The 25,538-nt window shown below is 37.5% G+C and overlaps 1 protein-coding gene across 1 annotated transcript in view; it reads right to left on the minus strand.

The window, feature by feature from the left end:
* Positions 1 to 1,008: 1,008 nt before the first annotated feature.
* LRRC9 (leucine rich repeat containing 9) overlaps positions 1,009 to 25,538 on the minus strand; it is a 31,442-nt gene continuing 6,912 nt past the window's right edge. The window contains 21 exon segments of the mRNA XM_068397403.1: positions 1,009 to 1,117; positions 1,244 to 1,373; positions 1,958 to 2,141; positions 5,810 to 5,903; positions 7,568 to 7,638; positions 11,045 to 11,167; positions 11,290 to 11,415; positions 13,167 to 13,212; positions 13,214 to 13,356; positions 13,816 to 13,884; positions 13,886 to 13,922; positions 15,215 to 15,449; positions 16,258 to 16,315; positions 16,467 to 16,584; positions 17,592 to 17,737; positions 18,813 to 18,977; positions 20,455 to 20,561; positions 22,795 to 22,820; positions 22,903 to 23,042; positions 23,044 to 23,059; positions 24,522 to 24,641. Of these exon segments, the coding sequence (XP_068253504.1) occupies positions 1,009 to 1,117; positions 1,244 to 1,373; positions 1,958 to 2,141; positions 5,810 to 5,903; positions 7,568 to 7,638; positions 11,045 to 11,167; positions 11,290 to 11,415; positions 13,167 to 13,212; positions 13,214 to 13,356; positions 13,816 to 13,884; positions 13,886 to 13,922; positions 15,215 to 15,449; positions 16,258 to 16,315; positions 16,467 to 16,584; positions 17,592 to 17,737; positions 18,813 to 18,977; positions 20,455 to 20,561; positions 22,795 to 22,820; positions 22,903 to 23,042; positions 23,044 to 23,059; positions 24,522 to 24,641 (2,263 nt within the window).

Raw genomic sequence — 25,538 nt, forward strand, 5'->3', positions numbered from 1 at the left:
CTTTAAGCCAGAAAAGCCCACTTTTAAAGTAAATTAGAAGTACCTGTAAAAGGATTCTGGACAGTATGCAGTTAAGGTAGACTCTGGTCCAGTGAAGAGACCAGCTTGAATCAAGGCTAGGGGGAATTTAGTTCTGTATAAATCAGTCATGCTGAGTAATGTCCCTTCCTCTGACTACTGCTTTCTCATCTGTAATATCTGAGTCAGCATGGCACTGCTTGGTTTAAACAAGGTTTATTTAAAGTGTTTCGTCTCTGGAGGTTTGGTGACATTAGTCACCAAAAGTATATGTTCCTTTGGAAACTACTCGTATCACCTCTGTGCATACGTAAATACCAATTGAAGATGGTTGTGGAGAAACATCTTTGGGAACAAGCCCTTAATTAGCTCTTTTTCATTGGTAAATGTGGCCTACAGCTTTTAAACACATTCTTCTGGCAAGGAAAAACCATAGCTTATACCATGGTGTGTAGGTATAATAATAATGCCTAAGAAAAATGCTCTTTTGTGACTAATCTTACACAAAAAGCAACTAAGCATACTGATTCTACAAAGAATCACCTCCCTGACTTACACAACTCATTTTGAGGGAACCTCTTTAGGTAGTAAATATTAGTAATCAAGATGGAAATGTAAAACATGTAGTGCCAGACCTGTTTGTTCCCTTCTTTGTGTGGAGAAATGTTTGATACAATAAGAAATGTTGGTGCGACGTTCAATCACACACTGGCTCGTTCCAGCTGCTGGCAGTCAGTAATAGCAAGATACTGCTGTTTGTATCACAATTATTAGATATATTTAACCACAGTAACAGCTTTACCCTTGCATTTCTACTTCCATACTTAATGTTTTAAATTACTAAACAAAACTAGACTTCATGCAACAGAAAACAAACAAACAAAAAACCAAACCAGAAAGTCTTGAGTTAGTGATAGAAGAGGATTAAGCATGGATTTGGGAGGTACCAGCTTATTTCTGTTAAACAGCTGGCTCTGTTTTATAGTATAGTCATTGTTCTAACGGCAAAATTTTAAATTGTTGTCTAGATGTTTTCTTAGATGCATTGTAAGGTTTATCAGAAGAAGGAGAGTAAACGCATTTTCGGTGGACCTGGAAACTGAGGTAAAGAAAATATGGCAGCATTTAGAGAAAGAAAAGTAATGTTTGAAGAGAAGTGCTTTGGCTGCAACCCACCGCAAAAAAGGAAAGAAGATGTGGTGTTTAGGGCTGATAAGAGCCTCACCTGCCTGCATTTTCTGTGTTGCCCTGATGGTTTAGAAGATTAGTTGCTGCTCGTTTGGCTTGCCTAAGAGCTCTTTCTGCATGGATGCTTCAAAGATTATTTGTTGTAATTCCTGGGTTCTTAGACTTATCTGTAACACAAATGCACATGGATATTCTCCCTGCACAGCTTCACCCCAGCTGCCAATCATGAAGTATTGCACTCCTTATTTTCTTCTTAATTTTCCTCAGCAGAATAATGTTACATCATTTCCTTTCAGTTTCTAGCATAGTTAAAACTTTAAGTTACAGACTGAAATTGGTTAATAAAATTAAAAAAACCCCAAACCCAAATCTTTTGAAAGCACTGAAAGGCTAATTCTTCTATCAATGATTCATACTGAATCTGGGGTGAAGAACTGACAAAGATACGCGTTCCTGTGTGATATGGTCTAGGTCATCCTGCTCCGGCAGGGGGATTGGACTAGATGATCTTTCGAGGTCCCTTCCAATCCCTGACATTCTGTGATTCTGTGATTCTGTGATACGTATTCCTCCAGAAACACATTTCCCAGCTCTGGGAAGGTGGTGAGAAACTTACAGAATTGCAAGATACTCAGTAAAGGTAAGAATGTCCTTGTTAAAAATGCTCCATATGGCCATGTAATATGTAGCATGAAGGAGTACAACTATGTTAAGTGTTCAGAAATATGTAATCCTGTGTGTTGCTGTTTACTTTCATTTGACTTATTTAGTAGAGGCTCTTCAAGTTCATGACCAAATGTAAGATCAGAGCCAAATAAATGGTTAATGTTTTAATTTAGATTCCCATTTGTTATTCTGAAAGGATTATGTCTTGTAAAGTTTGCTGGCAGCGTGGGAAATCCAGAGTCCTCTGGAGAGTTTGCAAGTGTAAAACTCTTCATAAGAAAAGGAAAACCAAAAATAAAGATTACATATCTTGGTCTTTATGATAGAAATGTCTTTTAAATTTTGCAGTAATATAAACAGTAATGATCGACTTTTTGTGAGTAAAGAACTGTTTTTCAAATTACTGTTGCAAGCTTAAGATTTGACTGTTGCACTTTCTAGGTAAACTGTCAAACAGAGAAGCTATTCAAGTAGAAGCTGTGCAAGTTGTGTACATTAAAAAGCACCAGTAGCTACGAAACTCAAATGCTTGAAACAAAATTGTAACCACGTCAAGAACAAAGCTACTGTAATGCACTGATGCTGTTTTTACTGAGAAAGATAGAAAACAATAGATTTTCAAATGTAAACCCACTACAGGGGATGTCTTGCAGGGGGGCTGATAAAAATTCAGCTTTGGATGGATCTTTATAATATTTTAAAATACTTAGTAGTTCATAAGTCTCACTTTGTGACCATCACTTCTTATAGCAACTGATTTAAGGCTGTGTGCCAGTCTGTGCTGATTTGTTAATTTTGTTAAAACTGGGTACAGTGCAATGACAACGGTGATTGATTGCCTCCTGTAAATCATCTCTAATTCAGCAGTGATACTGTTAAAAGTAATTTAATCAATAGCACGAAAAAAAGAAAATATTATTATGTACAGAGTGTTCTGGTGTCTACCTAAAACAGTACTAAATAAAGTGCTAGCCTACTTTCTGCTGGGAAAATCTCTTTTGAAGCTTAAGATCAAAAGCACTTTTTAAGCTTAAACACCACCATAAGGTTTCAATTCTTGCTTTCTAACAAGCACTTTAAAAAGCACAACTAAAATGCAACTGACAAACTTGAAAAATCTTTTGTGTTGTTCCACTTGAATGATCTAATGAGAAAATGGCTCCGTTCTGTTGTAGCTAATGAGGTATAACATCTTCACTGAACCTGAATATAAAACAGAGATTTCTCTAAAGATATAGTCTTAACATGCTTCTATTGCTTTACTCATTCTGCCATGTTTTTATTTAAGTGATGTCCAATGAATAAAAGCACAGGTCAGTTTTGAAATATAACATTTACACATGAAATTACTCAATCCAAAAGTGCTTTGAACTCTGTATACAAGCATTGTGGCTTCAAGTGGGAAAATGTGTTTCAGTAACTGACTAAGGTCCCGAGTCTGCAAACAGAGATATTAATGTAGCCAGACAGAGATCTGTGATAACACATTTTTGACAGATGAAGTTCTGAGACAGAACCCAAGTGTACATGGATTTTAACCTGTCTGGTTTCGGCAGTGACCTACTATCGATGTGAAGACTGAGATTTGGCAAAACAGCGAAGATACCACTAATATTAGTACCAAAAGATAGCACTTATTCTAGTAGTACCTAGAAGCTAATATCCTGCTACAGGGCTTTATTTATACAATAAAATATTTACACCAAGAAATTTTTACAAGGATACATAACCCGTAGGTGTGGGAAGCATAAGATAACAGCAAAGGGTTAGATTCAGTGCATCAAGTACTATTTGCAGCTCAGCAACAGTTTAGATGTGGTTGGGCATGGTGGCAGCATCATGGCAGTAAAAGATTTAAGGAGACAATTGGAATAGAATAACCTTGTGGTGTAGGTGTCTAGCGGTAGCTTCTTATCTATAAAGCAAAAAAGTTTGAGGAAAAGCTGGACACTGATGAGGGTGGGAGAATAAAACCAATCATACTGTTTCTTCTCATCATCCTTATTATTTATGTGTCAGATGTGTAAAGGAACTGTTTCTGTGCTCCATAAATATGAAACTGAGATGAGAAGAGAGAAGTGGCTTGCACAACATAGAGTGGGAACAGACTTTAGATCTCATTACTCTATTGGTCCTTCTGGGGAAACCGAAGGTTAAAACGCATACTGCAGTGTTTTGAGCTGGAAGGAAAGAATTCTGTTCATCAAACAAATCTCCAGAGAAGTTTCATGCTGTGATACAGAAAACACAGGTCTGTTGTGGGACAACAAACTCTTTCAGTGAGTGGGGTCTTAGTGATAAACAGAACCACAGAGACAATGAACCTTCTGTTCGTAGGAGACACGTGCTGGGCTAGCCTCCTCTCTGACTCCTTGCTGCTGTTATTGTCATTATTGTATTTAGGAAATCTAATAGTGAATCCTACTAAAACTGTTCCAGTGAATTTATACTGTAAAATGAGATGAGGCACACCCAATGAATGCAGACAGACTGACAGATGGGTGAGCACAAGAAAATAATGAGCAATAAAATTGGTCAGTGTGACAGACAACGGTCACAGCAGATGCCCAACTGTTGTCAAGCTTTGTTTTGGTTTCATCGTCAGTGAGAATTTCATGGGAAGGTCTGGAGGAAAACAACAAGGTAGCTTGTCCAGGGAGTCCTTTCTCAACAAAAGGAGTAGCAAAGGTAGAAATATGGCAGTGAAAAAGGGGTGTTGATGACCAGTAACAGTAGTCAACTCATGGTATGCAATTGCATCTCAAGGCATTAGGAGATGACCTCACTCTCAACAAGAAACATGGGATAGACAAGACTGAACCACAGCAATGGAGACAAGTACTTTGATGAGGAGGGACAGTGAGAGCTAACACAAAGCAACAGGTTTATGGGCAAAACAATAAATGAAGAATATTATCTGTGTTAAAGTATTTCCAATGGAAACAGATGGGACAAGATAGTATCTTTCAAGACAAGACAATACAATATTGCATTACCAATTTATAGTTGAAAATAATTATGAAGGTAAATATCAGCAAGAGGAGAAACTGGAATCAGGTGTGTCAAGAATCCCATTTACCAAGAAAAGATGGATAGAGAAGTTGTAACGGTGAATATTGCACTTCGAAATTACAGTTTAAAACATTCACGCAGCATTGTAGTGATACTGTGTTATGTAGTAATATTATGAGGTAAAAGAATTAGGTTCCTCTGAAAGTTTTATAAAAATTATCAGACACAGATACTCTGTGAAAGTAGGGTACTTTTGAATATGCATGTTCTTGTTCAACATGGACATACTTGCGTGACACTAGTAGTGCATCTGCTTAACCTATGTATGAGGATTTGGTTCATCAAATGTGCACCCGCAAATTTTATTTCTCCCCATGACCTCATTTTACCTGTAGTCTAGACCATCCAAAAGCTGTGTAACTGCACAGGAGTATGAACTGAGGGCAAACCCTGCTGGAAAAAATAAATGGAATTGCTGCAGCACGGGGCTTCAGGGTAATTATAAGTTACTACTGGAGGTAAATTTCACATTTCTGAACAATAAAATCTATGGTGTCGTCTATATCTGTAGATAGATGAGCCTGAGACTCTAATGGGTCTTTTACAGTTTTTAAATGATTGGTTTGTATTGCAATTGCCTGTCACAGGCAGCTAAGTGAAGGTATCACAACACCCAAATAGTAGGCATCTTCCTGGCAGGATGATAGAAAGAACCTGTTATAGGTTCTCACACTCATTGAAATCTGTGGTGAAAGGAGCAGATAGTAAGTCTTTTGTTTTTCCTGACTTTACAAAACCTGAGTTAGACTCTCTGAAGCAATCTAAAAGGAAAAAAAATGTATTTTAATGCTATGATAACCACATTAAGCACCCATTATAGGTGACACGAATATTGTTCTTGGGATTTGAATAACATTTGCTTTACTTGTTCCAGGGGCTGGTAGTCAGCTCTCATCCTCTCTTCTGCATTTACTGGCAGTTGAAACACAAGGAATGAACAGTAGTTCTTCTTGAGATAACCCCATGCAAAGAAAATACAAATTAACCCAGAGATGGGGTCCTTGTCCAAGAAGTCAATCTGATAGTATCTTGGCTATACCAGTGCATGTCTGAAACAAACCTTACACCAATGCCACTCTCCTAGAAAGAGAATCGAAATTGTGCGTAAATGACTATATACCTTTGAGCAATGTTTTTCAACTTTAAGTGCCCATGAATAACTGACACTTTGTACTGACAAAGTGGCATGCTGTGGGCAAATTTGTACCTTCCTCATCAAGTTAGCCCGGACCACAGCAGCTTCTCATGGCCCTCAGCACATATGAGGATTCGTGTATGCTGTGCGCCCTGCAGAGACATGACTAGGAAACAGCCTTACAGAAGGCCAAGTGTGGGCATGCAGGCTGTGCTGCAGACAGAAAAGGCTAGCAATATTTTTCTCTTTTAATATAAAGTGTTATTGAAAATGACAGGTGATAAGATATCTGAAGTGTGGACCATAGTGGCGGGTACTGATGCTTACTAATACGCTGTGAGATGTACTTAATGCTGCATTGTATAGGAGACAGCTGAGCCCACCACCTTGATCCCCTTCAGGAGAAAGCCTAGGCTTGCAATTCTAAAGAAGGAAACCCTGGAACAGCAATTTCCCAAGAGGAATCTGTTTGTCGTTTTCCTTTGTGAAGAGCATGACTGTTCTTGCCATTACTGGGTAACATTCATTTTGCTTGACATTCTCCTCCCATTTCATCATCCATTTCAGAAGCCAGGTCATCTCCCACTCTGTATAACCCTTTGAAAGTTGATTTAATAAATGTCGTAGATGCAAAAATATTCTTTTGAGTCCTTCACTGAAAACAGAGTGCCTGACTGCACTATATGTATTACTGCTCCGACATGCCCCTGCCTTCTCTCTTCCCTGTGTTTCTAGCTGTTGCTTTAAACCAGAAACTGCACGTTTATGGCAAAAAGAAAGTTAAGGGGCATTTAGAACTTGGGCTTTCCACCTAATCTTCAAGGGTCTGTTTATGAAAACATGCTGTATGAACTATATTTTCAAATGAAATCTAGAAAGCCACACTTTTTCTCAAACTAACAATGAAAAATGTAATTTTTGTTTCCATTTATGTTTGATGCAACTTTAAAAGGGATAAAAAAAGGCAAACCCACAGTACTACACTGAAAAACAGAATCACGTCTGGAAAAAAAGAAACCTGAAATTTCCCTTTGGGACTTTTTCAAGGAGTGATGTGCAAAACAACAAAAAAGATTGCTATTGAGCCATTTTAAAAATAAAATCAAGTCTTTCAGAAATCCTTTAACATTCTTTGACCTTTCTTCCCAGATCTGACCTGCTTTGGAACATTGAAAGGACAGCCCATCACTGCAGCATACGCATGCAAACACATACATTTCACATTTATCTTGCAGCACTATGAAGAACAGTATGCTGAAGAACGAGTGCCTTCTGATCGCAGTACAGCACTGAGACAGGCACAGTGAGGCAATGTGATCATCACGCATACTATGAAGCTTTCAACCTTAGAACAATAATAGCAGATGCGCAGGAATGACCCGGTTATGGAGAAATTCTTAATCATTGTAATGATTATAAACAGTAAATATTCACTGCATGAGGTGAAATACACATCTAGTTTATTTAACAATGGAAACGAATATACTCACCTGATTCCCGTGTTTTGAGAGCACCTTAAGACTGTGAATAACTTGAAGTTTTTCTAGTTCAGATGATTCCTGTCAAAAAGTTTAAAAATACACCACATGTCAGGAGTTCTCAAAAACCTGGCAACTGGTGTGTATATTTTGGGGAATAAATAATATCAATGGCAACTTCTTGGATGCAGGATGTGATATTTCCCCATTATGCAACAGAGCTATTCATCTTAATACATTTCAAAAAAGTTCATCTTCTCCTCCAAATACAAGGACACTGCAACATAATTATGCTGGCTCCCAAATATACCTTCGCAGCTGAAGCTGTCTGAACATTGACTTTTTTTCTTGTCTGCATTAGCTCTTAGATAGTTTTGTTCAATTTAAATCCTTCTGCAATACATGACTATTTTATCGGCTAGTCTGCTTTACACATCCTCATTCTGCAACAGGACTTCAATGGAAACAGGGTTTCAGCCTAACACCAAGACTGGATATGTAGTCTAGAAGAGGCTGAGTGCAAAGTCAGAGCAGAATTTATCCTAACTTTGTAGTTCTTTATGCTTTTTATATACAAAGTACTCTTTTCTCTATATCATAGATTAATAAATTCAGTAATACTCTTGTCTGAAATACTCTTGAACAGAAACAAACAAATGTTGACACCAAACATATATTTTGCTGCCTAGGTTGTGAAATGACTTTCTTACAGAGGATCTGACTTTAGACACCTGACAGTAAGCTTTCTGTAAAGACAAGGCTGTCAGTGATCCTATCCATAGTCTGTTTGTATGACTATGACTCCCTGTTTCCAATAATACTACAGTATTAGTATTATCTCCATTGCACAATGGAGAAAAAAAAAGATAACAGAGTCCCAATCAAAAAATTCAAATTTTATCGTAGGGGCTCAAAATATCCAGTATCGTATCTAGGTTGTATCTAAGACAAATAATTGCTTAAACATTCAGTGCCATCAGACTGGCTTTGGTGATAACTAAAGGACATTTTTTGGCTATATTATTTTATTTTCCAAAGTATTTATCATACCCTTTATGAATCTCTTCTCTCTGATGTCACAAAACATGTATGACATATGCTAAAGCATTAATTTTCCTGGCAATTTTTCTAAACATGAATTCCCTAATGCACACAGAATGAAATGCTACACTTATCAGCAGAAATCTGTTTTCCTCTAGCTATTCTGTATTCCAATAACAAATTGAACTGACAGAGGAGCTTTTAACCTTTCATATTGGGTATATTAACATGATTTCAGCTGATGGATTGGAACAGGTTAGGATGACCTTGGATCTTCCTCCGCTGACTCTTGCGGCTTTTTGCTAGCTCAGTTTCCTAAGGAAACAAGGCTAATGTGATTGTGCTGTCTGTATATCCATCTGCTGGCCTTACCACTAATTTTTAAACCTATCTGTGAGTTCTGGCCCAATCTGTCAGACAAGCACTACTCGACTTCCTACAAATTCCATGAAAATGAGAGCTGAATGATAGTTATAAACTGATGATCTCAGGGAAGGAAAGGCAGCAATATTGACTCAGCTACAATGCCAAACACTAAAGGATCCAGGAGAGACCTGTTCTAAATGATCTGAGAAACTCTGAGAGCTCACACCTGATTAGGCACTGGATAACCCAAAGACAAGTCTCTTTCTTAAGGCAAACCAATTTCCTTCAGTCCTGCTGCTCATCAAGTGACTGCTTCATTAGTTTATAATTTTAGGTAGTCGTTCAAGGTGAGAGATAACGTTCAAAGGGTTATTCTTAATGTTTGCTGGTTCGAAATTAGACCTACTAGCTCTCTTCTTGCACCTGTTTTTCATATTGATATTTAGTAGTACTCTGTGAAAGTTTTAATCCTGCCTGATCACAAGAAATGGATTAGTATAGAGAGTTCAACATGCACGTGGCAAAGGTCATTTGGCTTTAGACATGAAATATGCCTAAGCCTCTAAATTTTAGGGCAGGGTATATTTGAAGGGTCAGTATTAGAAAACTGTGTTGCTATATGCATTAGAGAATTTATGTTTATAGAATTTAATAGGAGAACTAACGTTTCAACATGATTCAACATTAAACATTTGTGACATCAGAAAAAAGTTGGGTTCAAAATTAGTGGAATAAATAAGCTAAGCATAGCTAGTGAATTTTCTAATGAAAAATTCTCAAGGCCAGTCTCTACTGATCAGAGAGAGCATGTAAAAGAGCTGGCTGCGATTTCCTGAATCAGTCTGGTTCTGTCATTATCCTTGCCACCAGTGTCCTCGCTTTTTAAAAAATTGATCAATATTCTTGAAGCTTCACTGACACTCTCCTTTGAAATACTTCCAGAGCATTTGGAATTCCTGGAATCCTTAAATGAAGCAAGTAGTTTAAGCACTTTGTCTTGCCTTAGGAGGCAATTCTTTAAAAAACCAAGTAAGTGTATCTCATAAGCACGTCTTTTTTATAGCCTTGGTGTTTTAAAAAGGGCAATTTTCATACACCAAAACCAGTCATGAACAAAATAAGTGACACAAAAACTTAAGCTAGAAAATGTGAAGGCTAGTTAGGAGAGGTTTAAAGACACAGAAGTTTAAACACTAGACACTTCATCATTACACACTTTTTCATTTACAGTTAAAAAATTCTTCATCCTTTTAAGTTTACAGACTAAAGCAAATATTCATGAGCCCTACTGGATCTGCCTTTTTATTCCACTACAGCAGAAGTGGATGAAAAATAGGAAAAATGGCAGCAGCAAGAATAAAACAGTCGTTAGAAACATGGATTACTGAAAATGAAAGCTAAAAATGTCAATGAAATCTTTAAACAAACACTAAGAGTGGGTTTCATGCGGGCAAAACAATATCAGCAACAGAGATATCTCCATCTACGGTGGCTGGTTGGGCTCTCTGGTAGGATGCAATTCACTTCAGCCTACAGTAACCCTCTAAACGGTTAGGTGACTCATGTCCCCAAATTATTTTTGTTTCTGCACTGTCTATAAAGGAATGTAGGGTGACTAGTTCAAATGTGGTTATCTATGCTGTATATAAGCAAAGTTCCAAGAAATTAATTCTAATCTGAATGATTTACTATGAAATCTGCTGTAGCTCAAAGAGATGATATGAAAATGATGTAGAAATTACCACGTAATGCTTTCTTGTCTGCTTTATGCATAAAGTCAGTGTAGAGAATCTCATTGGTACCCCTTAGTCTTAAAAATCTATTAATGCTAAAAAGACAGTTGCACTGCAAAATAAGTAACGTAAATGCCTTGTTCAGGGTATCCTGGACCTTCTGTGAGGCATCTGGAAATTGCCATTCTCAGAGCTCACAGACAAAGTAATTATTGGTTAGACTTGAATGTGTTCTGAAATATTTTTTAACCAAAAAGCATAAAAACTCTACCCTAAGACAACAAAAGAAAACTTTTGGAGATTAATCTAAATGTTAACCTAAATACATTAAACAGCATCAGCCCTACCATTGAGTACCAGTTATTACGATGCGTCTGTGAATCCACCTTGCTCTTGCAAATTAGAGAAAGAATAGAAGAATAGAGCAGAATAGAAATGAAGAATAGAATAGAATAATAGACTACACTAGACTAGACTAGAACAGAAGAGAGTAGGATAGAAGAAGAGAAGAGAAGAGAAGAGAAGAGAAGAGAAGAGAAGAGAAGAGAGAACAGAGAAAGAAGAGAAGTTACAAGAAAACAGAACATCAAACCCGGGTCACCTTTGATCCTGCAATATATTGCAATGCTTCTGCAGCTTCTTCATTAGAAATCAGGACTCCATTTAGCTTAGTGAGAACCTTTAATTGTCCAATGACACTCAGCTGCAATGAGGCTGGCTTGACAAAAGGAATAGTGTGTTGCAATTTTTTAAAATTGCCAATATAGTTTACATACAAGAGACTTGCATTTCCTTTCTGTTTAGTGTACTGTCATCTCATGGATGTTAAGAGCTAGAGTTTTGCTATGATCTTCAACAGAGCCACTGTGTCATCCGTGCTTACGTAGTTTGCTAGAAACACATGAGACAAGGTACCTTTGGGGCAGTTTTGATTGTCCTGATTTTATGTGACATTGATGGTAATAAACTACTCTGGAGTCACATGGGCAAACCCAGAAGTCTGCTAATCTTATGAAGCTCACTAATATATAAGATGTATTAGAATTTCTTTTTATAATCTAGGAATTCCATTTATGACCTAGAAATATTACAAAAACCAAAGAAATCTTCATAGGACACAAGAGAAATGTTTAAAGGATTTAGAGGTGTCACTAAAAGCTCAAGACATCACCGCAAACCCATCCTATACATACAGAATATGTTAGACTGCCCATTATTTTAAAATATGATACATGAAATACACACTTCTCACATAATGAATAATAATGTCTGTCTTTGTGAATGGAATATAGATATATTTTGACAGCCAAATAAGCCAAATGCAAACATTTATGAGCTAGATGGTAGAACATCCTCCGAGAGGCAGTAAGGATTTTCTGCTTTGGTCTGAACTGAACTAACTAGACATTGTGGTTGGATGCCTAAGAAACTCTGGAGAGGCACAGGTTTAATAATGTGTAATATTCAAGAGTTACCATGTTGACACACAGAGCTGAAGGCAAAGAACACAAAGAAAGTTAAAAGTTTATTCTGATAAAAACTTAACAACAACAAAGAACAACAGACTGCAACCGGTCACTCTTATTATTTCTTTTTATATCTTAGCATGTATTGAAAAGATTCACTGAAGCTTAATTGACAGGCCAAATAGACAAGGCAGCATCTTTTTGGATGCTTCCTGGGTGCCCCAATGGAGTTCTGTTTCCTGTGTTGGTTTGTTGTTCAAATTATTTGAGAGGTATTCTATTCAGATAGTACTCTGTTTGCCTGACTTTGACTTGTACAAAATATTAAATTTAGTGTTAAATGATTATTAAAAAAGCTTTTTTAAGAGTCTCAATGCCTCAAATTTGTAAGGTTTAGCTCTGCTGACTCTGACTGCGCCCTTTAAGTAATGTTAAAATGTACTGATTCAAAGGGAATAAAGAACAGAGAGAAACATTTGTTCCAGAAGCTGGCTGGGCAATAGGGATGAATGAGAGTCAGTAAAAGGGCTGAGAACTGGCCTTCTCGCCAAAGCTCCAGCCAAGACAGCTGGGCTGCTGCAGACAGATACATGCAGTAACAGAGAGACTAACAGTGTATGTGCACATCCCCAGGGCTAGGAACTGTCTCTGCTCCCACCCCTTATTCAGTGCAGCTGAGACAGCAAAATTAAAGACAGGACTTGGTTTTTGATATCTGGCACAAGCCACCAGTAAATTTAATTCTTAAGGGAAGCAAAAAAGAAAGGAATTATGCCTCAGAGATGTCTGAACAAAAATGCCACACAGCTTATTCACTTGGTTAGGCTATGACTACAAAAAGAAGTGAAGGCCCTGTGAGAACAAAGATGTCACTACATGATCATACGGCTTCTTACATTGCAAGGGCCTCAGAATTAATGAGGTGCAGGAGCAGATTTTAAGCCTTTATAACTGTGGTCATGGATAGAATGCTTTCCCAGGAATTTCAAGTGCTGATATGTACCTTATGCCATGGGTTGTGTGTGATGTCAAGACTGAGTATGTTGGGAGTGTTTATGTAAGATGTTTATATGTACCCTGGACTGTCTCAGTTGGTTCCAGCTCAGGTTGAAGAACTGCAGTTTGCTTAAGCCTCTAATGACCTCAAAAGTGATCACATGGTTATGGCTCACATAAAAATATTTGTGGTTGGGCTGCAAGATAATACAGGTTTGAAACTAGTTGTATGGCCAAAAGTGTTGTAAAAGAAACTTTGGTTAAAGTAAACAGACACATTTAATGTTTAAATAAACTTAATTGGATCCGGTGCCTGGGACTCCCCTTGCTCAGTATTGGGTCTGTTGAGGGAGACCTAGTGTGCTCCAGACATGTTACTCTATTTGTTAAAATGAAATGACCATTATAAGTGTCAGATGGGTGATAAAGTGATACCACTGTAATATTGTGATTCAAATTGGAGACAATACCAACAGGCACCAAAACTGTGGGCTGCTAATAATACCACAGTATTCATGATCCTAGTTTAGTCCCCCATTCTGTTCCCCTGCGTGCATCCTGGCCCAATCCTGTCTTGTGAGCACACCCTACAATGTAAGGATATTTATGCTAGTAAATGTTCCTTAAAAAAAAAGAATTAGAGCTTAATTTCTCACTAAGTCATAAATATTATTTAAGGAAGTAAAGTCATTAAAGCTGTTGATAAGCTTTTGGAGTGTTTTTAAGTCTAGAAATGTCCTTCAGCTTGTTCAGACTGTTCCCACTCGAATTCAAAACCTAGGCCAAAAGTAGATCAGAAATGACAATTCTACTGGACATGCAGCCAAATTCTGTAATACTCAATGGCTGCCTTTCAAATGAAAAAGCTTCAACTGATAGAGTGCAAACACAAATACTATCCTACTGGTAAACCATAAAAAGACTACAAAATGTGAATCCAAACTAACATGAAATAGTGAAAAGACAATAAAGGCTATGATGACTCTTTTTCACTTATTTGAAGAGTATTTCTTCTCTAACTTCTCCCTGAAATAAAAGTGACCTGGGTAAGATGGCGAGTCAGACAGTCAATTGGTTCACAGGAGAAGGGAACAGATGCTGCTGACACTAAGGAACTGGCAACTCTTCCATTACGAGAGAGCAGCATGGGCAGAGTGGAGCCGAGCAGAGACACAAGAATTTCTTAGGAAAAGGCAAAGTGAGAGGAGAATTGCTAGTATCTCACTGCAAACACAGATCACTGGAAAAATGGCATTTTGGTAAAATAAGAAGAGAATTGTTAGTCTCCTCTTTCTTAACACTGCCTGTAAATAAGCTTTAGAAAAGAAAAAGTTTATTTGAAACTGTAAAAAGAAGGGATTGAAAACATAACCATCAAGTATAAGAAACAACACCATTCACAAACTAGAGTTAAAAAAGGGACAGTTCAGAAACTATTTTGCAGTTTCATGTATCAGATATTTAGCAGGGCTACTTCATCAGAAAAGGTGGCTACTGAAGGTGCCACACAATAGTTATGCATGTGAATGCAATGTCAGAATTATGCATGTAAATGTCCACCTGAAGAAGCATTTTTCTGTGCAGCTATTATAACAATATGTATTTCTGAATCTAAAATCTGTAGCCTGCTACAGTTTTGATGTGGTTTTCTCCCCAGGCTACATTCTTGTGATGTCAAATCTGACAAAAAAAAAATATTTTCAAGAACAACTGGCATAATGGCATGAAGTCATGTATTTCATAAAATTCAAAGGAAAGGCTAATAGTTTAGGTCGTGTCCTGTTCTCAGATGCCTTCTTTTTAAACTGTTTTTCATTGAAATTACGTGTCCCTTATGCAATAGGAAATACAATTAGGATTCAGCCCAATAATTGTAATTCACATTGCATAATAAGTGATAGATAGAGGAACACAAGTTCTAGTGATGTTAAATAAATGTAAGCAACATCAGAATCAAGTCCAAATGGAAACGTTAATTTTTAACTTTCGTGTTTGATTCAGGTCATGGGCCAACCTGAATAACAAAGTAACAATTACATAATACATTTATTTTACTGAAAATTTGACAGCAATACCTCATCTGTACCTGAATAAATATTGGCCTTTGCCACTGAAAATATTGGGTTTTTCTCATTTAAGCAAGCAATCTGAGGCCTGACCTTTACTGTCTGTTCCATATTCAAAACTTCATCATCATGCTGCAAATCATGAGACAGAATAAATCTTCCTGTGCTTCTCTTTCCCTCTTCCACAATTATATCACAGGTAGAAAACAGACACTGGTTTTGACCTATATAAAATAAAAGGTGTTTGAAATTTGTAAACTTTCTAATTTTTAATTAAATAATAAATTTAATAGTGAGTGTAAAATGAGAGAAATTAGGAAATTAATAGCAATCAAGTCAGGAAATCATCTTTCTGTAAAACAGATCTGTTAGAAACTGGGTTTAGTTTCTTCATAATCAAAGAATTGCATAACGTTTTTGCTGGTATGGCTTGTGTACCATACAGAACTCTGGCTAGAGTCAGAAGAAGTACATCTATGCACTGAAATTCCCAAAGTCTAATAATCAGAGTAGAGCAGCCTAACACTGGACAATGGGACCAGGCAGACCTGGCTCATCTGTGAATTTGACTCTCTCCTTTCTTTCCCCAGAGCTGAACATCCTACTTCCCCATACTCTCTTGTTTCTAACAGAGTAACTCAGAGTCTGAAATGAGCCCTTCTACCTTGGCAGCAAGTTATGAAGTTAGATGAGTGAAAGAGCAGCATTATATGCTCGTAAAAATGAATAGAAGGAATGTTCAGAATACCAGCTAAGAATAAAATATATTTTCTTTTTTTCAGAACTGCACATCTCACAACTTAAATCAAACAATTAAAGATCATTTGCCCCTGCAAGACCCCTGGAAAAAAGATCCTTTGCACAGTCAATACTATAAGTTTTACTTTGCATGGTACCTCAGAGAAAGTAGTTCTTAGTGAGACAGGACTTAGTTTTCAGCTTATTTCATTTAATCTATTGAAGCTTTGAGGATCTTTGCTTTCTTTGCTATGCTTTTTACAAGTACAAATAAGAGCCTCATCCAAATCTCACATCTCACTACAACGAGTGGAAAGTTCCTCCCTGACTTGCACAGAAGTTTTATCTGGCTCTGACAGAATGGACAGAAGAGACTCAACCTTAATTCTGGTCATGTCAGCAGAACAGAACTTAATTCTACCCACTTGTTTTTTTTTTTCTCTTGATCTATGAAATCCAAAACTTGCCTTCTAATATCACAGTAGGAAAAACAAAGTTCATACTGTTGTAACATACTCAAACTCAGCAATGTATTCTGGCAGGACCAGTTCATGGTCAAACACAAACCACTCACAATACCTATGGCTGCAGTCACAATTTCTCTGATCCAAGGAAGCCATTCTAAAGTGGAGGAAACAGTGTAAATATGTTATTGTTTTTTAGCTAAGTTTGGTATTAATTTCAGAATGTTAATGAGTCAAAGGTATCTCTTTCCCTGAAGATGGATCAGTTTTATTGCTTTCTGCCATTAGACTTTACTTGCCATACAGACTCACACAGGCTAATAAAGAAGTTTAACCTGGCTGTGTAATACCCCAGGTAGAATAAACCACTGTCAGATTCCAGCATGAAGGTTGCAACCTGTCAAAGACTAGCTTAGATCCCGAGAGCACGGACAGCTCTTCTGCAGTGCTTTCATTGCTGCAATGTCGAAAACTACTCCACCATATTATGCTGTAACCACCTTCCAAATTAGCTTTGATTTCCTCCCTTCTAAGAAACCAGAAACAATCCCAGTTCCTTTATAAAGAGACAGATGTTGCTCCCTATTAGCATCTGAAAGTTTGCAGGATATATCAGAGCGAACAGGTAAAATTATTGCTCAATTCCCACTCTGTTCTCTTGCAAAAAAATAGGGTAAAGAAGAATCTTTTGCTCAGAGGATATATATGATACAGAGATTATCATCTCTGTTGATATACAAATACTTAGTCTATTTCTCAGCAGTACTCTCTTTTATTTTGCTTAAAGATAAAGGATGTGGATTTTAAGGGTGAAGATTTCCTCTGTGGCATCTGCACATTGCCCTTTGCAACACTTACTCAATCCCACCGTACAAAGAGTGGGTATAAAACTACATGAAGTGAGCTACTTTTAGTGTGGACCAATGGCTAAACAGCAGTGTGGCACAGCTCACTTTCAGTCCGTGAACTAAACAAGCACAAATATTTATTCAAAGAGGAATCTTCTAGCTTGTTATTGTCTTTCTTTGAAAAAATGCACTTCAGCTGAGCAGAGACGGCATTCTGAGGAATGAAACCTCTTGACACAACCCAAAGTCAAAGATCAGTTTAGAATACAAATGTTAGTTTAACCTAAACTTTATGCAAACAAGTGCCTACATATACATACCACTGCCAGAAGTAGATGCATCTAGGCATTTCCATGGTCTGAATACTGAATTAGCTTCTGGGTAGTGGACTTGATAGATGGGATTCATTGCAAAAGCTGGAGCACAGCAGCCAAGGAAAACTTTTGCAATTATCACTTTCCCTAAGTGAGGGAGAAAAGACACTTAATGCTTCTAATTCTAGCTTGGGGATGCAGACAGGATAATACAGCAGTTGTGCTTAATGTAATAATAAGCAGGCTACATCTTGCGCTGGCAAATGAATGCTCTAATAGGTATGTAATACATATTAATAAAAGTATGTATTTTTATATATATTATTATTATGGTTTTATGGTTTTTATGAAACAAATACACTTTGGCAAAAAAGTTTACACTGTGAAATATAACATTTGTAGCTGGCTAATATTTAAAGCCAGTGAAATCTGAAATACAAGTAATTTCATAAACAGTGGAGCCTCCGAGGCCAGATATCCTGTGGACTTGTGTCTTCCAGCCTCTTTCTTCCATACTGCAATAAATCCAGCTTCCCCAAGCTCCCTATGACAGCAAGGCCAAGTAAAAGGTAGTATGTGCAGTGGCTATTCTCAAGCTATATATGTGCTGACAAACTTGCCGGAAGTCCTTGCTGACTGCCCTGTTGGCTGATGCTAAATGAACCCTAGAAAAGCTGAGAAATGTCTCTTTTCTTTGTGGGATTGAGGAGAGGGAGGAGAGGTGTCCTAATTTAGGTTAAGCCAGATTTCTACAAAAAATCATAAATACTTAATTACCTTTAAGAATTCTATGACTTTTTCAAATTTGATTGAAATTTGATCATTCCTAAGCCACTGCAACGACAGAGTCACACAACATGACTGGTATTTTTCCCTTCCATGCCTTGTCCTGGACACAGATTGACCCAATGTATTTGTGCCTTTCCTTGCTCATCTGGAAAAGATCAGACATATCTAATTAATTCTCACATGAGGACATCTCTCATAGATGCTTCGAACTCCTGTCTGGGAATTATTCTCAGTAGCCCAAGCCCTTTGTGGAGATTCCTAATACACAGAAAGGTCACTGGGACAGATTTCAGCAAAGTTTCAGAGCTCCTTTCAAGGCTGCATATGCCACCTCATGGCCATCTACAGTATTTACAAAATGTCCCTTCTGTAACAGCAATTATACAAGCCATCCAGCAAATACGTTACAACATCCTTCCAAACTTTGAATTATCATGCTTGAATGACTTCTCAGGATCACTGCTGGTTTTGCCTTCTGCCTTAGCTTTTTGTTTCAGAAACTCTATTCTGGGACATTCACATATGCTTAGACTGTTACAGAGAATAAAAGCTTTATTGTCTGTCAGACTGCTGCGAAGATTAAAGCAAGGGCCGAATATCTTTGTTTGACTGAGACCATCCCTTAAAAAATGAAAACAAATTTAAGCAGCATGAAAATATAGCCATGAATTATGATAAGGGATGTCAGGCAGGGAAAGCGAAGAATAATGACTAAGAAAGTAGTTTATGGTGTCATTATCTCAACAGAATGAGAAATATGGACAAGAAAATCAGATTGTTAGCTCTGTGGGGCAGAGCCCATCTTCCTGTATGCTTATAGAGCATTTAACACCACAAAAAGGAATCTCAGTGGGGCCTCTGCAAACTAGCATAATATAAACAATAATAAAGCAAACAGGACAATAGATACTGTATTTGAAGATACAATCTTGTCACCCAAAAATATGATCTCTTCTCAGAGCAAAAAGAGAAAGGCAGGTGTGCAAAAGGTTGGAAAGAAGGACAGCAACAAAGACTAGAGAAGAGTTGCCCTGAATTAATTTTCCAACTCTCTATTCTTTTCCTTCGTAAGTCAGAATGAAAATTTCCTTGCCTGATATATCTCCATCCTTGGAGATATTCAAAAGCTGTCTGGACATGGTCCTGCACAGCCTGCTGTAAGTGACCCTGCTTGATCAGGTGGGTTAGGCAAGGTGGCCTCCAGAGGCCCCTTCCAACCTCAACTATGCTGTGACCCTGTGAAAATACTTCTTCTATTCATATTTCTTACTCAGCATGAAATAACATATTCCATCTGTCTGGCTATTTTATAGTCTGGAGATGGAAGGGGTCACTGGGACAGGACTGACAGTTTCTAGGGTTATGATTGGTCTGACAACTAGGATCCATGCTAGAGAGACCCTACATTCAAGGCTAGGTATCTGGAGATACCAAAGATAAATGGACTGGGATTAAATTTAAGATTAAGGACAAAGGAGGCGGTGATTTAGAGTTAGGACGAAGCTTACAAGCCACAACCTGTTATGCTATATTACTAGAACTGAGACTGAAAGAACTGAAAACCCATGCTATCCTTCGTGCTAGCACTGGTGGGAAGAACAAAATAATAGTGAAATAATATTGTATTCAAACAAATACGAATTATAAAATTATAAAATAAATCCACTGAGCCAATCTGTTCCACAGGCAGCGAATACAGGTGCTGCAGCTGTTACTGTGAAGACTTCCAAACTAGTCCTGCATTAGTCCCCACAAACTAGTGGGGACACGGATGAGAAGTGGTGAGTAAGAAAAGACAATTTGCAACAAAATGGGAAAGGGCAAGGAAATGACAAGAGGACAGTGAGAAAAACTGGAAAGCAGTAATCATGCCTTTGCCACAGATGGCGTAAAGATGTGAAGAATGAAGCAGAGGTAACATGAAGAAATATAATGAGGATAGAGAAGGAAACAGAAGAAAGAGAACAGAAAAATGGTGAAAGGAGGGAGGAAAAGAGAGCAGGACCCTTGTGCCTACTCTCTTCTGTGCTATCCTTTACTAAACAATAGCATTCTTCTGTCCACAGTGCAGCATACTGTATGCACTTCCAGACCTTGGAAACCATCCTCCATTTGTAGCAGCTGTTTTTCCTTAGCTGGCTGTTCAGGGTTGCATACATAAGAGAGAGATTCCATCTTTTCTTCTTAAGAAAGTACAAAGAGAAGAAATAGGGAAAGACTCCAGATCTTCATTATGCTGTTGCAAAAGTAGGCACAAGACAAAAATAGACATTCTGACCATATAAAGTTTATACATTGCACAATATTTACTGAGTATAACAGACAATAATTAACACAAATTCCATAATACTGATGTTCACAGTCATCATGAGGTCACTTGCAAGACATTTTTTTCCTGCTTCTTTATAATCAGTAAGAGTAGTCTCCTTGTCCTCTATTACATTAAAAAAAAAAAAAATCTCTTTATTTGCCTCTGGAACCACAAGTCTCATCTTTGCTGAAGATCCTTAGCAGGAAGGTAGCAAAAGCACGAGAGGAAAGAGAATAGTACAATGTACGCTGACAGCAGATCCAGAACCCTGTACAAACACTATAAAACTGTTGATAACTTATTTTCTTCTTGAAATGTTTTTTCATAAGGATGTAATTTCTGTTGATTTACCACCCTGTAGTTTGAGCGTCAGCAGGGTAGTGTGAGGATTTGATTAATTATAGCTGGACTTCTCTGCCAAAATGAGCATCAGACCATGAAGTTTCAATTTAAGAAGAGTGTTGGGCTGGTAGCTGCTTCTCAGGAAGATGCATAAATTGCCTATCACCAACTGGAATGGGCTTTAACACATATGAATGGAACTGATCTGGCTAATCCATACTAGGATCTGATACAATGAGGTAGTTTTTTGTACAACCTTGAGGCTATCCTACCAGCATGATATAGAGTGCATTGGGAAGCTTCCAGAAAAGTTTTGTTCTATCCAGGTAATATGAAAAGAGCTCGTAAAATCATTAGCTGTGCCAATCTGACTTCCCCATGGGCCAAAAAAAGTGCTGGAAGTGGGTCATTGTATTGTCTGATACATGTTAGTACCTCAAATAATTTGAGGTAAAGATGTAAGAGTGAGGGTCATTTTGTGTTTCCAACTTTATGTGAAGAATAGCAAAGGGTGAACAAATCTGTTTCATGTTGTATTGGAGTGGACTAGAAGCTCAATAGTGGTGTTTCAGCTGTGGGAGAAAATAACTTTTAGCTAAAGGCTTATAGGAAAACATTTGAAAGCTGTACGATCCACAAGATCATCCCTGCCCCCCTCTGAATATTTCTCTTGACTACGTTGTTTCTCAGTCAAACCATACCCCACACCCCCAAACCCTCAAGTAAACAAAAAAAAACCCCCTAAACTCTCACCCCCCAAAAAACATGCTGAGCCATGTTATGCCATTAACTGAGATACTGCATCTCAGAATGGGCACGCTTTGAATCCCAGGGAATTAGTTTTGATCTTAGCAGCTAAAATGTCCTGAGCTCAGAGAGCACCTGCTGTCCCTCAGGGAGATAAGATTTTGCTTTCAAGACTGAAAAGCTCTTCCAGCTCCCTTCAAGCTCTCAGCTCTGACTTCTACACGCAGAAATCACACATACATTTATATGTGTAAAATAAACTTTCACATACATATAAACATAGTAAATGCACATAAAAAGATGAAAAGCACTGTATTAACTGTACTAAAATAACTGTACTAAAATAACAATACAGTCACACATATCAAGTCAGCGAACTGCTCAGTATGCAAAGAAAGAAATGGATTCAACGGGAGTTCTGTCTCATAGCTACACGTAGGCAACTGGGTGTCCTAAGATCATTGCTCCCCTGGTGACACAGTCCTACAAGCTGCTTTGGGCAGATGTTTCCCAGTGCTTATGACAAAGATCGTAGTGGCATCACAAGTCTCAACGTGATTCATGGAAGGCAGTGAAATAAATGAGTATAATCACACAAATTTAAAAGTTGAGACTTACCCAGAAACACTTGGACTTATCTGCATGGATACAAATCCACCTTGTGACTGTCCTGACATAGGCATATGCTCTCCTGTAATACAGATGGAATACAGATACATATACTTCTGGGTGGGATTTGATTTGTTTCTGCATTGTTCATCTACTGCTGCTTTCCACTTTCAGAAATATGGCCTCTCGTAACAATACTTACTCTGTTTTCACAACCATATGAGAAACAGATGGGGTAAGACCCAGATTCTACCAGCAAAAATCTGAACCAATTCTCATGCCTGGTATTTTCTACCAAGCTATGGACCTCTGACCTCCAAGAGCCAGTCACAGAAACACCAAGCACAGGAACTTTGGGGAACTTCATGCCACCTCTATCTGGGTGAAACTTCTTAATAATCCTAAACTGTTTGATGCTTTGCAAAATGTTTCTGTTCTTATAAACACAAAGTTAACTTTGTTCACAGGCCAATGCTACATTAAATAGCTCTTACCCTGCTACCCTGAAAACTTATTTTTGCAGAAATATTTGAGACTTCTCCTTAAATTTCAGCCTCAGAATTTGATTGCGCACTCTAAAGATGTGATTTATTTTCATTCCTATGATACTGTATGCTCTGAAGTCCCAGGTACAAAATCGTGATTGAATTATATCACCAACATGAACTAAACCTCTGTGCAGAAATGCACAGAGGAGAGCACTAAGTTAATAATATTTTCTTCTTATTTTGCACTGAATTTTTCAGTGCTATCTACATGATTTTGTTCTGTTTCTTATTCAGAAGAAAGAATCACAAGCAATACCTCTAGCCTGTTTAATTTCATTATAACTGTTTTCTCTCAAGTGAAGACAAATAAATTTACCTTATTTTATTCAAATGCTGCATTCAAAATTTAGCATTAAACATCAGTATCTAATAATATGTGATTCATTGTGCTCCTTTTCTCTATTTGCACTGTCATATTTGAAGTCTATTTAAATCCTTCTTCACTATGCAAATGAACAGTTCCACTATACTAAGCACAATCATGCATAAAGCGAACATGGTTTGCAAGAACCTACAACAACTTCTATAGTCAAACTTGAGAAAGAGGAGACAGTCCACTGGCCAGCCAGAAACCTGGGGGCAGAAGCTCCCCTATTCCCTGTGGTACACAAGTCAAATCAGTTAAAAAATATGTGGCCTTTTTCTCTGTGTCTGACTAGAAAGACAATAAACTCCCGTACTTCCATCTGGTTCTGTAAGATTCCTTAAAGATTATGGGGTAATCAGACACCTTAGAAAGAGAACCAACCTAGAAATGCAGTAGGTTACCCAGTTTTTCAATTAATGGAAAGTTTTCTTAAAAAAGAAGAATATATAACAGTCAAAATCATTACTACAACTAATAAAAATATTACTTTTTCTCAAAAAGTTTCTGTGCTAACATTACTCACCCAAAAACCTTTGGTTTGGCTTTCATCCCTACAAGAATCATTTATTAATTTCTCCTTGCCAAAACGAAAAGATCCTTGGCTTGAGAAAGTGGCATTAAAAGTAAGCGGAATGCTATTTATAAACAACCTCAAATGGAACCTGTAAGTACAGGACTACCTGCCGCTCTAACAAACATCCCTGAACACAAAAAGAAAGCATACCTGAGGTGAACAAGCTTGGAGTACTCAAGCAGAAAATAGTATTTGAAATACTGCCAGTCTAAATTTGAATCTCCCCTCAATTGAGCATCAAGGTTATTCATACAAAGATTATGTAAGCAACTTCTAATGCTTCTTTACAAGTCAAGTTGTGTAGGAACTTAGAATAATTATCACTGTTGTTAAAAAGCAACTGAATAACTTGCTTATTCTTTTATCTTCCTTTTTTAAAATCACAGGCTTCATAAATAGGCAATAAAAAATAAAGACAATGAAAAAATCAGTCTTTGTGGGCTCAAAGCTTCAGCCTAGTACACTGCCAAGAGAAGGAGAGGGGAGAGTGTTTCCTTTCTTATCAGCTATCTGCAAATGGAGTCTGTGGAGCACTGATGCTTTAAAATACTCCAGATCCCTGTAATAATTTTTTTTTTTGTTAAAAATTATTAACTGGGAATCAAAAGAAACAGGTTCTAGTTTGAAGTATCTTTAAAAATTTACCATGGATTATTTGATAAATCTTCAAAGTGAATGTTTCCCACTGTGTCCAATTCCATCGACAAGAATTGTACTACCAAATTAAAACTTTTCTTCATTTCCACTTGGAAATAGTTTTAAATTCTGCAAAAAGAAATAAGAAGAATTTTGCCTGGAACAACATAACAGGACAGATTAACATAATATTGATTTTTTTTAAACAACAAATTTAGACAAATAAATGATTACAGAATGATTTTTTTTTTTAAATCTGAAAGTGATAGATGATGCCAGACTACAACTGTGGTGATCCTGATCCTAATACGTGGATATTCTGGTCCTATACTGATCCATAACACCAAGGTTCATCCACTTCACCCTCAGCATTGTTCTGTAATCATTAACTTAAGGGCACAGCCTCCTCAAGTAAGAGAAGGTCTTAGTTTGCTATTTAGTATTCGTAATGATGTCAGTCCAAATTGCAGCACTAATGAATGCGTGCTGGACTTGGGTGCAGTGTGAGACACTGGCATGAAATCAGTGGCAAGTGACAGCACCAAATTTCACAGTGTGTTTAAATTCTCCCACACCTCCATCAGTTGTTCTGTCCTTGAGATGATTGACAGTCTTTCCCTCTCTTTATTAACAGGCTTTAAAACAGTACTACTTCAGTATACTATTTCCACTCAAATGCAAAATCTAAGTGATTTAATTCTTTTGGGGCCTGATGCACTACAGACTCTTCGTAATACACTTGTAAATAGGAACAGTGTTCATTGGTCTTAGACACAAAAACAAAGCAAGAACTGGCCAGATGAATGGCATGCCTTAGCTGTCCTGCAGAACATCAGAGAGAGAACAGACAGCTTTCTACTCATCAGAAGAGAGCCGTGCAATTCTTCCTTCATAAAAATTCTGTAGAATGCGCTTTAAACCCATGCTGGCATTCAACACTAGGTCTACGGCATCACTGATATCCTCCACATGCCCTGTTATGAAGGATTCTCTGTGTGTAGACTTTGTGCTGGCCGTTGACTTTAG

This window comes from Nyctibius grandis, chromosome 4 (assembly GCF_013368605.1).
Source record: "Nyctibius grandis isolate bNycGra1 chromosome 4, bNycGra1.pri, whole genome shotgun sequence".
NCBI lineage: Eukaryota > Metazoa > Chordata > Aves > Nyctibiiformes > Nyctibiidae > Nyctibius > Nyctibius grandis.